General features: G+C 45.8%; 1 protein-coding gene across 2 annotated transcripts in view; it reads right to left on the bottom strand.

The window, feature by feature from the left end:
• The window catches only part of LOC134347274 (receptor-type tyrosine-protein phosphatase alpha-like), a 192,945-nt gene extending 182,603 nt beyond the window's left edge, over positions 1 to 10,342 (bottom strand). The window contains exon 1 of one of the 2 annotated variants that reach the window (XM_063049658.1): positions 10,059 to 10,342. In XM_063049658.1, coding sequence (XP_062905728.1) covers positions 10,059 to 10,134 — 76 coding nt within the window. In that variant the 5' untranslated portion in view covers positions 10,135 to 10,342. The remainder of the gene's footprint in view (positions 1 to 10,058) is intronic. The other variant, XM_063049659.1, reaches the window with a different exon arrangement.
• Positions 10,343 to 18,067: the final 7,725 nt, after the last annotated feature.

The following is an 18,067-nucleotide window of genomic DNA, read 5'->3' as shown; positions in this document are numbered from 1 at the left end:
TGCTAACATCTTGTCGACAACATCCACTGCCCTGCCTTCATCAACTTTCTTGGCAACTTCCTCAAAAAACTCTGTAAGATTGGTTAGACACAACCTACCACAGGCAAAACCATGCTGACTATTCTTAATCATCCATGTCTATCCAAATAACAATATATCCGGTCCCGCAGAATACCTTACAATAACTCTCCCACTACTGATGTCAGGCTCACCAGGCTATAATTTCCTGGTTTATTTTTAGAGCCTTTCTCAAGCAGTGTAACAACATTGGCTATCCTCCAATCCTCAGCCACCTCAGCTGTAGCAAAGGGTGATTGAAATATCTCTGCTAGGGCCCCAACAATTTCTGCACTTGCCTCCCGCAGGGTCCGAGGAAACACCTTGTCAGGCCCTGGTGATTTAACCATCCTAATTTGCCTTAAGATAGCAAACACTTCTTCCTCTGTAATCTGTACAGGGCCTCCCTTCTATAGACTCTGTGTCAGTCTCCTGAGTAAATACAGATGCAAAAAATGCATTTAAGATCTCTCTCGTCTCTTTTGGTTCTACACATGGATTACCATTCTGATCTTCCCAAGGACCAGTGTTGTCCCTTGCAATCCTTTTGCTCTTAACATATCAGTAGAATCCCTTAGGATTCCCCTTCGCCTTGTCTGCTAAGGCAACCTCACGCCTTCGTTTAGCCCTCCTGATTTCTTTCCTGCATTTCCTATACTCCATAAGTACCTCATTTGTTTATACTCGTCTATATCTGAAATCCACCTCCTTTTTTTCTTAACCAGGACCTCAATATCTCTTGAAGACCAAGGTTCCCTGCACCTGTATTGCCACCTTCAATTCTGACAGGCACATACAAGTTGTCTGGAGTCAGAAGAATTTTGGGATTTGTAACCTCCCACACCTTTTCCTTACTGATTCTGCATTCCTTCAGATCCTTGAAATAGACCCAGGCTCCTCAAAAACACCCGGGGGGGGGGCATTTTTGTAACATTATGTTTAATTATTCAGTCATTCTTCAGTTCGAATCATAATTTCCCATTTCTGTTGGTGTCTGATCTACAATTATCTTCACGTATTTATGGAAATTTTAACAAGGCCTCATATTCCCTGCAAGTTCACTCTCATTTTCCATCCTCCCCCCCTTTGTCAATCTTTTTGTCCCCCTTTTCTGAAAACCAAATTGCTCTCATTACCCAGGTCTGCTACTATTTCTCCAGCAATTTTATACATCTCCACTTTGGTTCTGTTAAACTCTGCAGTTTCCATTGCCGATCACGGTTCAGATCCCCTCCCTGACGGGGATGAATGGTTGTTATTATTTACAAATGCGTCTTTAAGTATTTCTCATTGTCAATCCACCATCATTCCCTTATTGATAAATAATTCTTTATTTCAGAATCAGGTTTAAAGTCACTGGCATGTGTTGTGAAATATATTTTTATAATTGTTAAACGTTATTGTTTTTCATTGCATGTTGCACCCCGACCACAGCATTTTCCTAATATGAATAAACGTATATAATGTGATTCAACCAGCAAATATCTCAAATCAGTCTCAGCCGACGTACACCACTGACTCTACAGTTAACTTTGTTCAGATTAGACCATCAGACTGGCTATTTGGCCCATCGAATCAATCACAGCTGATCCTTTCTCAGCCCCACACCCTGGCCTTCTCCCCGTAACCTTTGGTGTCATGTCCAATCAAGAAGTGTAGGGTAAGACGAAGGAACACATACCTTTCCTCACAGAGGGATCAGAAGTGGAGAGAGTGAGCAGCTTCAAGTTCCTGGGTGTCAAGATCTCTGGTGTTCTAACCTGGTCCCAGCAGACTGATGCAGTTATAAAGAAGGCAAGACAGCGGCTATACTTTATTAGGAGTTTGAAGAGATTTGGTATGTCAACAAATACGCTCAAAAACCTCTATAGATGTACTGTGGAGAGCATTCTGACAGGCTGCATCACTGTCTGGTATGGAGGCGCTACTGCACAGGACCGAAAGAAGCTGCAGAAGGTTGTAAATCTAGTCAGCTCCATCTTGGGCACTAGCCTACGAAGTACCCAGGACATCTTCAGGGAGCGGTGTCTCAGAAAGGCAGCGTCCATTATTAAGGACCTCCAGCACCGAGGGCATGCCCTTTTCTCACTGTTACCATTAGGCAAGAGGTACAGAAGCCTGCAGGCACACACTCAGTGATTCAGGAACAACTTCTTCCCCCTCTGCCATCCGATTCCGAAATGGTCATTGAAGCTTTGGACACTTACCTCACTTTTTTTAATACTGTATTTCTGGTTTTGAACATTTTTTATAATCTATTCAATATACATAATTGATTTACTTATTTATCATGTTTTATTTTATTTATTATTATTTTTTCTCTCTGCTAGATTATGTATTGCATTGAACCGCTGCTGCTAAGTTAACAACTTTTACGTCCCATGCCAGTGATAATAAACCTGATTCTGATTCTGATTCAAGAACCTATCAATTTCCCTGTAAATACACCAAACGACATGGCCTCCTTAACTGCCTGTGGTAACAAATTCCACAAATTCACCACCCTCTGGCTCAAGAAATGTCTCCGCATCTCTGTTTTAAATGGATGCTCCCCTATCCTGAGGCTGTGCCCTCTTGTCCTAGACTCTCCAACCATGGGAAACATCCTTTCCACATCAGGGCCCCAAACAGTCCTTCCAAGTGAGGCAACACTTCACTTGTGAGTCTGTTGGGGTCACCTATTGCATCCGGTGCTCCTGGTGCGGCCTCCGCTACATCAGTGAAACCCGACGCAGATTGGGGGACCGCTTCGTTGAGCACCTCCACTCCATCCGCCACAACAGACAGGATCTCCCGGTTGCCACCCACTTCAACTCTGCTTCCCACTCCCATTCAGATATGTCCATACATGGCCTCCTCTACCGCCATGATGAGGCTAAACTCAGGTTGGAGGAGCAACACCTCATATATCGTCTAGGTAGTCTCCAGCCCCTTGGCATGAACATTGAATTCTCCATCTTCCAGTAATTCCCTCCCCCTCCCTTCCCCTATCCCTATGTCACTCTGCCCCCTCCCAAAGCAGCCTATCACCTCCGTCATGGTTCCACCTCCTTCTACTACCCATTGTGTTTTCCCCTATTCCTTCTTCACCTTTCCTGCCTATCACCTCCCTGCTTCCCCTCCCCCATCCATTTATCTTTCCCCTTACTGGTTTTTCTCCTGGAACCTACCAGCCTTCTCCTTCCCACCTTCTTTATAGGGCCTCTTCCCCTTCCTCCTACAGTCCTGAGGAAGGGTTCTGGCCCGAAACGTTGACCGATCTTTTCCACAGATGTTGCCCGACCTGCTGAGTTCCTCCAGCGTGTTGTGAGTGTTGCTTTCCCCATCTACTCTGTCTCAGCCTTTCAACATTCGAGAAGTTTCACTGAGATCCTCCCTCATCCTTCTGAATTCCAGCATGTACAAACCCAGAGCCATCAAATGTTCCTTATATGATAACCCTTTCATTCCTGGAATCATCCTTGTGAACCTCCTCTGGTCGCTCTCCAATGCCAGCACATCTTTTCTAAGATGAGGGGACCAAAACTATTCACAATACTCAAGGTGAGCCTTACCAGGCAATTCACCAGTGCCTTATAAAGCCTCAGCATCACATCCCTGCTCTCGTATTCTGGACCTGTTGCAATGAATGTTAACATTTGCCTTCCCCACTGCTGATTCAACCTGCAAATTAACCTTAAGGGTGTTCTGCATAAGGGCTCCCAAGTCCACTTGCATCTCAGACTTTCTGATTTTCTCTCTGTTTAAAAAAAAAGTCTGCACATTTATTTCTTCGACCAAAGAGCATGACTATGCATTTTCCAACATTGTATTTCATTTGCCACCCTCTTGCCCATTCTCCTAATCTGTCTAAGTCCTTTTGCAGCCGACCTGTTTCCTCAACACTACCTCCCCCTCCGTCAATCTTCATATCATCTGCAAACTTGGCAACAAAGCCACCTGTTCCATCATCTAAATCATTTATGTACAGCATAAAAAGAAGTGGTCCCAACACCGATCCCTGCTGAACACCACTAGTCACTGGCAGCCAACCAGAAAAGAATCCTTTTATTCCCACTCGCTGCCTCCTACCAATCAGCCAATGCTCTAACCATGTTAGTAACTTTCCTGTAATGCCATTGGCTCTTAACTTGGTAAGCAGCTTCATGTGTGGCACTTTGTCAAAGGCCTTCTGAAAGTCCAAATATACAGCATGCACTGTATCCTTCTTGTAATCTCCTCAAAGAATTCCAACAGGTTTGTCAGGCAGGATTTTCCCTGAAGGAAACCATGCTGACTTTGTCCTATCCTGTCCTGTGTCACCAATTACTCCATCACCTCATCCTTAACAATCGACTCCAACATCTTCCCAACCACTGAGGTCAGGTTAACTGGTCTATAATTTCCTTTCTGCTGCTTTTCTCCTTTCTTAAAGAGTGGAGTGACATTTGCAATTTTTCAGTTCTCTGGAACCATGCCAGAGTTCAATGATTCTTGAAAGATCAATGCTATTGCCTCCACAATTTCTACCGCTACATCTTTCAGAACCCTAGGTAGGTACCAAGATATCTGGCTGCTCTCCCTCCCCCTCCAAAGTGCTGTGGACATTATCCAAGACATTCTTGACCTTGGCACCTGGGAGGCAACACACCTGGCGAGTGTCCATTGGCCTTCATCTACCATGAGATTGAGTTTAGGAGCAGTGTGGAGGATCAGAGGGATCTCGCGGTCCAAGTTGACTCTGTGGTTAAGAAGGCATACAGTGCATTGGCCTTCATCAACTGTGGGATTCAGTTTAAGAGCCGAGAGGTAATGTTGCAGCTCTATAGGACCCTGGTCAGACTCCACTTGGAGTACTGTGCTCAGTTCTGGTCATCTTACCACAGGAAGGATATGGAAACTATAGAAAGGGTGCAGAGGAGATTTACAAGGATGTTGCCTGGATTGGGGAGCATGCCTTATGAGAATAGGTTGAGTGAACTCGGCCTTTTGTCCGTGGAGTGATGGAGGATGAGAGGTGACCTGATAGAGATGTATAAGATGATGAGAGGCATTGATCGTTAGGATAGTCAGAGACTTTTCCCCAGGGCTGAAATGGCTAACACGAGAGGGCACAATTTTAAGGTGCTTGGAAGTAGGTACAGAGGAGATGTCAGGGGTAAGTTTTTTTATGCAGAGAGTAGTGTGTGTGTGGAATGGGCTGCCGGCGACGGTGGTGGAGGTGGGTACAACAGGGTCTTTTAAGAGACTCCTGGATACGTACATGGAGGTTAGAAAAATAGAGAGCTATGGGTAACCCGAGGTAATCTATAAACTAAGTACATGCTCGGCACAGCACTGTGGGCTGAAGGGCCTGTACTGTGCTGTAGGTTTTCTATGCTTCTGTACATCCAAGTGTCAATTCAAATCCACAGAATCTCCTGACTGTTCCTCTAAACTACTGAATCCCCTATCACTACAGCTCCCCTCATCTCCCTCTTTCCTTTCTGCACCTCGGACCCACGCTCACTGCCAGTAACCTGGTCTCCACAGCATTCCCATGGGAGGTCATCCCCCACAACCATCTCCAAACCGTTATACTTATTATTGAAGGTACTGGCACAGGGGTGCCCTGCGGTAACTGCCCATTCACATCTCCATTCTTTCTCCTGACAATCGCCCAGCTTCCACCTCCAGCACTTAGAATCTGATTCTGCTAGTTCAGTCTCCATCTTAGTATCAGATTCTACCATGTTACAGTTTGGTGGGTGAGGTCCACAGCCTCAGGCCTGAGGAGCAGAGGCTGGCTTAGCCCTCAGAGCAGGAGCGGGGTCAATCACAAGTAGGGTGTCTGTAACTAGCACCGAGCTCCTGGGCCAAGGCGAGGAAGGTGGGTGAGAGCGGAAATCGCGCGCATATCAGAGAGACCATGAGATGGTATCAAAGCTGACGAAAACAGCACGGTGGGGGAGGGAACAGTTTCCGCTGCATTCGTCAGAGACGCAGACCAAGCCACAAGCTCACTCAGCACCTGTTGTTGGACCCAGCGAGAGGCTGAGCTGGGCATTGACACCATAGTACAGGCCATTCTGCCCAACAGCTCCCTGCTGGCCTCTTCCGACCCTTTTCATCACCCCACCGAGATACAGGGAGGAGATCAAAGAGGGAGTGGAGTGATGTAATGGGCGAGCGGGAGAGAAAGTGGGGTGTAGGAGGGGAAGGGAGCAGATGTCCTGGTGTTGGGGAAGGGAGAGAAGATGGTGACTCAGGGCCTGGTACCCCGGGCCAGAGAAGGAAGGGCATTGTAGGGAGGGAAGGGAGGGGAACTGGTGTCTCAGGACAGGAGCGCTGGGATGGAGGGAGCAGGAGCCACAGACGTCTTCCCTGGGGCATGCTCTGCATCTCATGTTGTGCAGGCAGTATCTCTCCCACAATGTACAGATCAGAATGTCAGCATACTCTGAGTTCTGCAAGCACGATGCAGAGTGTCAGCAGAGTGGGACAGCTCAGCCCCTGCACAGCACGTCTGGAGACACATTGTGCAGCCAGCAGCCAGCGTGGCCGGCCGGATACTGGACTGTCGTGAGCCCCTGTCCCATGGAGATAACGTGGGGAAACTGACTCACAGGTCAAAGCCCACCACAGGGTCCAGCTCAGTTCCAGGCCCTTCACCTCCCCAGTATATGCAGGCTCCTTGACCTCGGCAACCCAGACCCCTCATTGTTTGCTCCATAACTTCAGTCCCTCACCCTTCTCCCAACAGCCCAAACACTTCACCGATCTCTCCATAACCTCAGAATCTTCACCATTCTCTCCATAACCCCAGACTCTTCAGCATTCTCTCCATAACCCCAGACTCACCATTCTCTCCATAACCCCAGACTCTTCACCATTCTCTCCATAACCCCAGACTCACCATTCTCTCCATAACCCCAGACCCTTCACCATTCTCTCCATAACCCCAGACCCTTCACCATTCTCCATCACCCCAGACCCTTCACTATTCTCTCCATCACCCCAGATTCTTCACCGTTCTCTCCATAACCCCAGATTCTTCACCATTCTCTCCATCACCCCAGACCCTTCACCATTCCCTCCATAACCCCAGACTCTTCACCATTCCCTCCATAACCGCAGACTCTTCACCATTCTCTCCATAACCCCAGACTCTTCACCATTCTCTCCATAACCCCAGACCCTTCACCATTCTCTCCATCACTCCAGACCCTTCACCATTCCCTCCATAACCCCAGACTCTTCACCATTCCCTCCATAACCCCCGTCCCTTCACCATTCTCTCCACAACTCCAGACTCTTCACCATTCTCTCCATAACCCCAGACCCTTCACCATTCTCTCCATAACCCCAGACTCTTCACCATTCTCTCCATAACCCCAGACTCTTCACCATAACCCCAATCCCTTCACCATTCTCTCCATAAGGCCTTGGTGAGACCACACCTGGAATATTGTGTGCAGTTTTGGTCCCCTAATCTGAGGAAAGACATCCTTGCCATAGAGGGAGTACAAAGAAGGTTCACCAGATTGATTCCTGGGATGGCAGGACTTTCATATGAAGAAAGACTGGATGAACTGGGCTTGTACTCATTGGAATTTAGAAGATTAAGGGGGGGGATCTGATTGAAACGTATAAAATACTAAAGGGATTGGACAGACTAGATGCAGGAAGATTGTTCCCGATGTTGGGGAAGTCCAGAACGAGGGGTCACAGTTTGAGGATAAAGGGGAAGCCTTTTAGGACCGAGATTAGGAAAAAACTTCCTCACACAGAGAGTGGTGAATCTGTGGAATTCTCTGCCACAGGAAACAGTTGAGGCCAGTTCATTGGCTATATTTAAGAGGGAGTTAAATATGGCCCTTGTGGCTATGGGGATCAGGGGGTATGGAGGGAAGGCTGGTGCGGGGTTCTGAGTTGGATAATCAGCCATGATCGTAATAAATGGCGGAGCAGGCTCAAAGGGCCGAATGGCCTACTCCTGCACCTATTTTTTTTCTATAAGTTGCTGGGTGTATTTAAGGCAGAAATTGATAAGTTCTTGATTGGATATTGAATTAAAGGTTAAGGGGAGAAGGCCGGGAAATAGGGTTGAGGAGGAGAATGAAAAGAATCAGCCATGAATGGCAGAGCAGACACGATGGGCCAGATAGCCTAATTTCTGCTCCTATGTCTTATGGTCTCGCCATATCCCCAGTCCCTTCACCATTCTCTCTATAACCCCAGACTCTTCACCATTCTCTCCATAACCCCAGTCCCTTCACCATTCTCTCCATAACCCCAGACTCTTCACCATTCTCTCCATAACCCGAAACTCTTCACCATTCTCTCCATAACCCGAGACTCTTCACCATTCTCTCCATAACCCGAGACTCTTCACCATTCTCTCCATATCCCCGGTCCCTTCACCATTCTCTCCATAACCCCAGTCCCTTCAATGTTCTCTCCAGAACCCCAGACTCTTCACCATTCTCTCCCATTACCCCAGTCCCTTCAATGTTCTCTCCATAACTCCAGGCCCAGTTCTTACTATCTATTTTCATGTTTCATCGGGGTGCTGTCACTCATTTTTATCTTGCATTTTTTAATCAATTTCAAGATTCTCCTTTGATGAGTTCTACAACGCTCCCGACACTCGAGTCTACTGCTATTTTGGGCAACTTCACAAGTCTCTTCCTGTAATTTAAGATTATCTTTTATTTCTCTAGACAGCCACAGATTAGTAGTTGTTTCTGTTGGGTTTGAAAGGAGTATGTATCTTTTGCAGCATCTGTATTATACTTTAAAATGTTAAATGCTATCAGTGAATGCTCAAAGTTCCTTCAATTCAGTTGACTGCGTCCCTTTCAATGTGTTCTCCCAAACTACGGCAACTAAATCTCCTCTCGTACTTCAGTATTTGTCTCTGTTTAGGTTTGAGATACTGACCATGCATGGAGCTTTCAATAACACATTCCATCACATTGTGCTCTCCCTTGTTCACTCCTGGACGTACGGATCAGTAGATCATTGTGTATACCACGATTGACCCTCCATCTTTGCTCACATTTCTCTCGTCTTTGTGGAGCGAAGACTCCCTGACGACCTCATCAGCCCAGTCACACACCTATCGAGTTCCCTGATTTATGCCATGCTAAATATCACAACAACTATTTGAAGACCATGAAGAACGGCAACCAAGATTTTCTGCCCTTTTCTATTTCTTTGCTCGACACAAATACAGTCGATTTGAATTCTACATCACGATCTGTCAAGCCAAGATCCTTTCTCACCCCGATTATAATTCCATCTTGCCCTAATTATTATTCCATCACACCCCAATTATAATTCCCTCTCACCCCGATTATAATTCTGGAACATTTAGATTGCAGCTTTGAGCGCCCTGTAGCCACGTTTCGTCAGTAGCAACTACATCGTACTCATTCACCCTATTGTGAAATTAGTGAGTTACCTTAAATGCAAACACAACACATCTAATCTATTATTTTTACATTTTTCAGTTCTTTAATTCCTTTATTTCTGTTTTAATTTCTTTCACCTATTTTTCTAACTTCTCCTTCCCGCTTTGCCTGACAGGTTTCATCCATTGTGGAGCGACTTCAAACCCTCTGCAATTACACCAGCAAACCTACCCACCCCTGTAAAGGAATTGATCCCAGTACAGCGACACACCCTGTAAAGATACTGATCCCAGTCCTGCTGAGGCGACCCCATTCAAGTCGTACAGGTCTCCCGGCTCCTGATGTTCCAGTTCTCAGATATCTAAAGCTCTCCCTGCCAAACGCCATCCCTCCTGCCGCACACTCATTTCATCTCTGCACATTATGTGGCACGAGGAGTTATCATTAACATCTAGATTGGATTCATCGGCAGGAGAAGGGGCCGGGGAGACGGGTGAACGGACTGAACAGCCTCCTATTCTGAGAATACTCTGGGCCTCAGTAAAAACGGCTGAATTCACAAACTGGGACCTGCCACCTCATCCTGGGCCCTGTCCACTAGCCATGGGATTACACAGAGGAACTTACCCCGCCTTGGGGAGCCCACATGTAGGATTGTGCTCGTCACCAACAATGTCAGGATGGTGCTGCTGACAGACTCCATGTGAAGAGGCCCTGGCACTGAGTCAGTCCGATCACCGTGGCTACACGAAACCTCACACGTACCAGCACTGAACAGGCAGGAAGTGAGAAAGAACAACCCACCAAGGAAACATTAACTGTTCCAAGACAATCACACCAGCAGCAATGCCATACCCAGCGATATCACGTGAAGACTGGTGGCAGCTCCCTGAGCTGGAGAGACAGGCCCTTTCGCTCAACATCCAGGCTGATGTCAACCTGGCCCTTAACACCCAGAAGACCAAGGAGAGCATTGTGGACTTCAGGCATGCTAGGAGTCACACTCATGTCCCCATCTACATCAACAGAACTGTAGTGGAGCGTGTATCAAGCTTCAAATTCCTTGGTGTCCACATTTCCGGGGATCTCACCTGGTCCCTGAACTCCTCCATCCTGGTCAAAAAGGTGCAACAGCACCTTTATTTCCTGTGGAGCATCAAGAAAGCTCACCTCTGTCCCAGGATACTGACGGACTTTTACTGCTGTACCATTGAGAGCATACTCACCAACTGCATCTCAGTGTGTTATGGCAATTGTCCCGTATCGGACCGCAAAGTACTCCAATGGGTGGTGAAAACTGCCCAGCGGATTATCGACACCCAATTGCCCACCATTGAGAACATCTACCATAAACTCTGCCTGGGCAGGGCGAAAAGCATTATCAGGGATGCATCTCACCCTAAACACGGACTTTTTATTCTCCTCCCATCCGGTAGACGCTACAGGAGCCTCCACTCCTGCACCAGCAGACACAGGAAGGGCTTCTACCCTGAGGCTGTGACCCTGCTGAACCTCACATCACAGCGCTAAGCAATATTGCATCCATATTGTACTGTCTCAGTACTTTTATATTTGTGTGCTGTAGCACTTACTTTTTATTGCAGTTATTTTGTAAATAACACTATTCTTTACATTTCTGGTCAGATGCTAATTGAATTTCATTGGTTTTGTATCTATACTCGGCACAATGACAATAAAGTTGAATCTAATCTAATCTAAACTAAATACTTAACTGTACAAATCCTATTTACCAGCAATTGAACCAGAGTTTGTCTAGGTACAGTACTCAGGTTGTCATTTTAGTAAGTCTGTCCTCCTCTGCCATCCCTTCAGGCCGTGAGTTCCAGGTTCCACACAGCGTCTGGGTGAGATCTCAGGAAAGTAGTAGAGGAGACTGTTCCTCCATTCAATGTTGTTCCAGCTTCTTTCCTCATTCCTTCATCCGTCCAGCTTCAACTTCTGTTTGTGATGAAGAATTCTACAAGTTCACCACTTTCCTTGGGGAAGCAATCTTCCCTCATCTCAATCCCACGTGTTTTACCCCCTGTCCTGACAGTGGGATCTCTGCTCTGAATTCCCCAGCCCAAAAGAACATCTTCTTGCATCCATTCTGCCCGTTCCTATAGAATTTTGTAAGTTTCCATGAGATCTCTTCGCATTCCTATTGGGGAAATTTTATTTCCACACCAGACTTGGAGCCAGTTTGATGAAGGGTCTTGATTCGAAACGTCACCTGTCAAAAGATGCTTCACGAATTCCTGCAGCTCTTTATTCCATTTCTCCAGTCTCTTATGTTGATATTTAATTCCACAATTCGAAATCACAGAAATCAGTCTGATTGTGACTCTCTAAGACAGATTGCCTCTGAGCTTGCTCCTTTAATATTCTGTCAGTTTAGCATTATTATACAGTCTGCCTCTCGCCATGATCTCACTTGCCCTCCAACCTTCTTGATTTTAGTTCCGTCATTGTCTCTATCTTTGTTTCCTCTTCGGAATTCTTGCTCTGTCCCCATCCCGCTGGCATTCCCCTTTAAATTTTCCCAACCAGCATAGGGGAACGGCTCTGGTCTTGAGCAGGTGCAACCCATCCTGCTTGTACAGGTCTCACCATCCCCGGAACAGGTACTCAAGAAACTAAATCCCTCCCTGCTGTAGCACGGCAAGTAATCCTAATATACAACCTTCTGGGCCCTGCTTTTAGTTTAGCCTCCAACTCCTTAAGTTCACATCTATCTCATCCCATTTTCTACCCACGTCTTTGTACTAACATAATCACCAGCTGATCCGGGCCCCTCTAGACTGTCCTGCAGCCGGCCAACATATCGCTGACCCTGGCTCCTGCAAGGCCATGTAGTATTTGTAAATCTGGTGAACAGCCACCGAAGAGCATGATTACAATTCAATACCAAAACCCTATCACTCTGCCTGTTTTCCCTTTTCTTCCTCCAGGAGGAAGGCTGTGATGTGTCCGTCTGAGGACCATTCTCCCACCCCAACGTGACCCAAAGTGGTATGTTGAGGGGACAGTCACGGGGGCTCCCCCACATCCTTTCCACCCCTTCTGCCCCTCCGGGTGGTAACCACAGTTGTTCAAAGAGTGCAGTCACTGCCGGCAGTGTGACCAGCTTCCTAAAGGTGCTGTTCACCAGCCGTCGGAAATGCCCCGTACAGAGGCCAATCGCCATTCCTGCGGTTCAGGAGCAGCAGCTGGACAAACGTCCTGCCAACACGGGATTTACAGGGCAGCATCCCACGAGGCCAAGCTCCTATCTGGGGCTGACCCTTCAGCTCCTCTCCGGAAAGTAAAATAACAAGAATGCAAGGGATGTCATTTTTGTCTGTACAACAATGGGTCAGTGAGAGTGGGACTGTACCACAGTGACCAGTGACCCTCATTGATGGGTGGTGCCACAAAAACACAGCTTCACTGGAGCACGAGGTGAGTTCTTTCCCCTTGCATACTTTTTTTCTTATTTTTTTAAAATAAGATACTTTTTAAACTGTAAAAGAGAGACAGGGTCTAGCGGAGCTGCCATTATTGTAGTGGGGGCTGGAGTCAGAGTGGGAACTTAGAGGCTTTGACTCAAGAGGCTTCGACTGAGGCCAAAGAAACAGGAAAGAAGGGTAGGTTTTACCTTTTGTGATTGCTGATTTGGTCTTGGTTTCCCGTGGTACAGTGCAGACGTGCACAAGTAGAGACAGTTTGTGGGGAGTTTGTGAGGAAGGATAGACAGATGATAGAACAAAGATGCACTCAGCCAGATGGTTTGAGATGTATCTATTTTAATGCAAGGAGTATCATAAATAAGGCCGATGAACTTAGAGTGTGGAGCAATACGTGGAACTGCGACATTATCCCCATTACAGAGATTTGGTGTCACCCAGTCCGGATATGGCCCAAGTGTGGAGTGAGAGCGACTGAAGAGGGTCGATAGTTCACAGACTTTCATGTGAACGGTGCTAAAGGGAAAAGAAAACACTAAACACTGGGCCAAACAGGGCCGTTAACTAAAACTCTCAAATGGAAAACGAAGCCTACACAGGGGCTGAAAAGAACAACTAAATATTAGACCAATACTTCCAGTCTTCAGTCAGTTGACTCGACAGTCCAATTTCTCAGGCAAGGCTGAATGCAAACAGGCAGTGAAGCATTGCTGTGCTATGTCCAAGTCTCGACAATGTCACGTACTCCGTGACGGGGATTAGGAAACCAGCAGAAATAGAAAATACTTTGGAGTCCAGTATTGCTATTAACTACTAATATTTATTAGTAATTATGCAATACAGTAATATCAATGTAAATAAATCACACAGGTTAGCAATGAATATATATATACATAGAAACATAGAAAATAGGTGCAGGAGTAGGCCATTCGGCCCTTCGAGCCTGCACCGCCATTTATTATGATCATGGCTGATCATCCAACTCAGAACCCCGCCCCAGCCTTCCCTCCATACCCCCTGACCCCCGTAGCCACAAGGGCCATATCTAACTCCCTCTTAAATATAGCCAATGAACTGGCCTCAACTGTTTCCTGTGGCAGAGAATTCCACAGATTCACCACTCTCTGTGTGAAGAAGTTTTTCCTAATCTCGGTCCTAAAAGGCTTCCCCTCTATCCTCAAACAGTGGCCCCTCGTTCTGGACTTCCCCAACATCGGGAACAATCTCCCTGCATCTAGCCTGTCCAATCCCTTTAGGATCTTATACGTTTCAATCAGATCCCCCCTCAATCTTCTAAATTCCAACGAGTACAAGCCCAGTTCATCCAGTCTTTCTTCATATGAAAGTCCTGCCATCCCAGGAATCAATCTGGTGAACCTTCTTCGTACTCCCTCTATGGCAAGGATGTCTTTCCTCAGATTAGGGGACCAAAACTGCACACAATACTCCAGGTGTGGTCTCACCAAGGCCTTGTACAACTGCAGTAGTACCTCCCTGCTCCTGTACTCGAATCCTCTCGCTATAAATGCCAGCATACCATTCACCTTTTTCACTGCCTGCTGTACCTGCATGCCCACTTTCAATGACTGGTGTATAATGACACCCAGGTCTCGTTTCACCTCCCCTTTTCCTAATCGGCCACCATTCAGATAATAATCTGTTTTCCTATTTTTGCCACCAAAGTGGATAACTTCACATTTATCCACATTAAATTGCATCTGCCATGAATTTGCCCACTCACCCAACCTATCCAAGTCACCCTGCATCCTCTTAGCATCCTCCTCACAGCTAACACTGCCACCCAGCTTCGTGTCATCCGCAAACTTGGAGATGCTGCATTTAATTCCCTCATCCAAGTCATTAATATATATTGTAAACAACTGGGGTCCCAGCACTGAGCCTTGCGGTACCCCACTAGTCACTGCCTGCCATTCTGAAAAGGTCCCGTTTATTCCCACTCTTTGCTTCCTGTCTGCTAACCAATATATGAGTACGTAAATCAGTAAGTGCGGAAGTATATGTATGAAAACCAAGCTTCTTTAAGTCTAGGGGTAAAAAGATACAGACTTACGATGTTGAGTAAAGTTCAGTTCAGTTCAGTTCGTGGTATTTAGTTAAGTAGTGATGGAGAGAGAGAGTGAGTTGAGTCTTCAGGTGAACTGATGCTGTCGATCTTCTCGTCGTCCTCCGAAATCCTTTACAAGTCACCGACTGTGACTTTAACCAGGGGGACCGGTCTTCTGTGGTGGAGCTATCACCCCGGCAAGGGTGGACACAGAGATAACTCCCCACCAATCAACCCCTTCTTCACCGTTGGAATAGCAATTTGGATTGATCCGCCTGATTGATCCTGCAAAACCCATTTTCTCTGTGAGCACAACAATGCTCATTCAGTGTCCAGATCATGTGTCTGAGGTCTGTATCATCTGACCCCCTATTTATCTCACCAGGCTGAACATCACCTGTCATTCAAAGAGTCCCTCCTTCCTTTGTCTGTGAAGAAATGCACAAGCAGGCAACAAGTCCTTGAAGAAATATCAACAACCTGCTGAAAATCATAACATCGAGTGTCCATTAAATAACACTGCCTTCGGTCACCATAGCAACTTATGAGCTGCTTGGTGCTGTCTCCAACTCCAAACTCAGTAGAAATCCAAAGTTACTTCCAGTGCCTTAAAGTGACAGTCCAACCGTTAATCTTCGTCTCTCTCTCTTTTCAAAAGCAACACATCGGTGGTAAATAACTCTGTCTCTCTCTCCTTTCCAAACAAACCATCAATGATAAATGTCTCTCTCTGTCTCAGTTCAAACAGTTAATAGGGGCAGTCCTGGATCCCCTCACACTCCCCTTCCTCAGGGAAAAAAAATTGTCCAAGACGATTTTTAAAAAAACGTCCATCACAGGGTTTTAAGCAATACAGGGAAAAAAACATCAGATGACAAAGCAAAAATGGTTACAGTTTCCAACTTAACATCTGGATAACTAATCAGCTATGATGTTATCAGCACCTTTTACATGTTTGATTTTTAAGTCACCTTCCTGCAATATCGGACTCCAATTTAACAACCTTCTATTCTTATCCTTCATAGTTAGAAACATCAACGGATTATAACCCATGTAAACCACAGGTGGTCTCTAAGCAACAGAAAGGTTTTGAGGTCTCTGATCATAGGACTCAAAATGTTGTAAAGCCAAAATAAGTGCTAGTAATTCCTTTTCAACAGTTGAATAACTTTTCTGGTGTACATTAAAGTTCTTTGAGAAGTAAGCTACTGGATGTTCAATATCATCCACACCCTTCTGTAACAGTACTGCCCCAGCAGCTTCGTCGCTAACACCGGTTGTTATAGAAAATGGCTTTGAAAAGTCAGGTGCTTTGAGCACAGGATGATAACACAGGATGGTTTCCAGACGTTCAAATGCCTCCTGGCAAAGGTCACTCCATTCAAATCTTTCATTCTTCCCCAGGAGTTTTGTTAGGGGGAGAGCGATGTCAGCAAAGTTCTTACGTAATTTTCTATAATACCCAACCATTCCTAAAACCCTTCTTAAAACTTTCTTGCTAGTTGGAACAGGAACTTCAGCAATCGCTTGAACCTTGGCCTGTACAGGAGCCAGCTGGCCTTGGCCCACCACATAACCCAGATACGTGACTGTGGCATAGCCAAACTCACTTTTAGCAGAGTTCACCGTAAGATTGGCCTTGGAAAGTCTGTCAAACTGTTCTTCTACAGCTGCAATATGTTCTTCCCATGTGTCACTCCAGACCACTAGGTCATTGATATGAACTCCGGTGCTTCCAAACCCTCCAATCACAGAATTGATCATTCTTTGAAATGTTTCTAGAGGATTTTTCATCCTGAAATGTAAAACATTGTATTCATACAGTCTAGATGGGGTCACAAATGTTGATATCTCTTTAACCCTCTCTGTTAAAGGAACACCCCGGTATCCTTTTAACAAGTCAATCTTAATAAGGTATTTAGCCTTCCCCGCTCTATCAATACAGTCATCCATTCTCTTTCTTTGTTCTTTCTTGCTTCTAATTCCTTGTTCAACCATTTTACTTTCCTCAAAGTTCACTCTGTGAAGCTGCCGTTTCAGAGGCTGGGCTGAATTCATAATGACGTGATGCACTGCACCTGTGCACCACTTCAAAACACCAATTAGTCCTTTTACTTGTCTTTTCGGTTTTGGATCCAACTGGTGGACCTTATCAGTAATATTTTTCAAAACAATGGAATTCTGACATCTTGGTGAGTCTAGATTCAGTAGGCAAACATGCCTTTCCATTCCATTATCAGATTTCACGATTCCATTTTGTTCTACAACAATTGTCCCAACTACAATTCCAGTAAACAAGTGTCTTATTTTGACTCGACCATTTTGTAAACTTTCCTTAGCAAAGTCACAAAGCTTACTAAATCCCTTCCAGAGTTCCTTGAGTAGGGTCAAAAGTCCTTTTGGCCTGTAACTGAACACAGGTTCCAACAAGTTACCCTTCACTGCCTTCTGAATCGAATCTCCAACAATAAATAAGAAGAGGGGAACCCCCTCGTTACGATTTTCCTCACTTCTCACACAATGACGTCCACCTAAAGGCACACTGTAAGCCATGTTTAAAATTTCAGCCCTGTAACTTTCCAGAACCACTACGTGATTTGCAGGCACAGTGGCTGGTCTCCACGTCCTCATCAACACCCCATCTTTAAGATAACATCCTACTGACTCTCTCTGAACCACCTCTCCTGTGAGAGCCATCTCCCTTAAAGTCACCATTCCAGAATCTCCCTTCTGTTCCTCGATACATTCTTTTCTCAACAAAGACAAACCTTTCTTATACACTTTACCCTTCTACTACCCTCTGAGTCCTGCTGAAATCTGGAAGGTAGAAAAGTCTGTCACACATCATAATAATTTAAACCTCTGGTCTCAATAGGTCTCAATAGCAGCTTTGCTCATCAGCTGAGTTGCTGAAACACTCTTATCCTGGGGAGCTGTCAACATGCCTCCATTGTTTATCAAACTCAGCACCATCATCAGGCTGATCAGAATCATGTATACATTATGAAAGAGACCAAATCAACTACCCATCTAATTACGACCTATACTTCGACTGGACAAGCCATCGAGCACTGTGAGGGTCGTGTTTTTTGACTTCTCCAGTGTGTTCAACACCATCCGCCCTG

Source organism: Mobula hypostoma, chromosome 5 (genome assembly GCF_963921235.1).
Source record: "Mobula hypostoma chromosome 5, sMobHyp1.1, whole genome shotgun sequence".
NCBI lineage: Eukaryota > Metazoa > Chordata > Chondrichthyes > Myliobatiformes > Myliobatidae > Mobula > Mobula hypostoma.
This window is presented reverse-complemented; position numbering and strand designations above follow the sequence as displayed.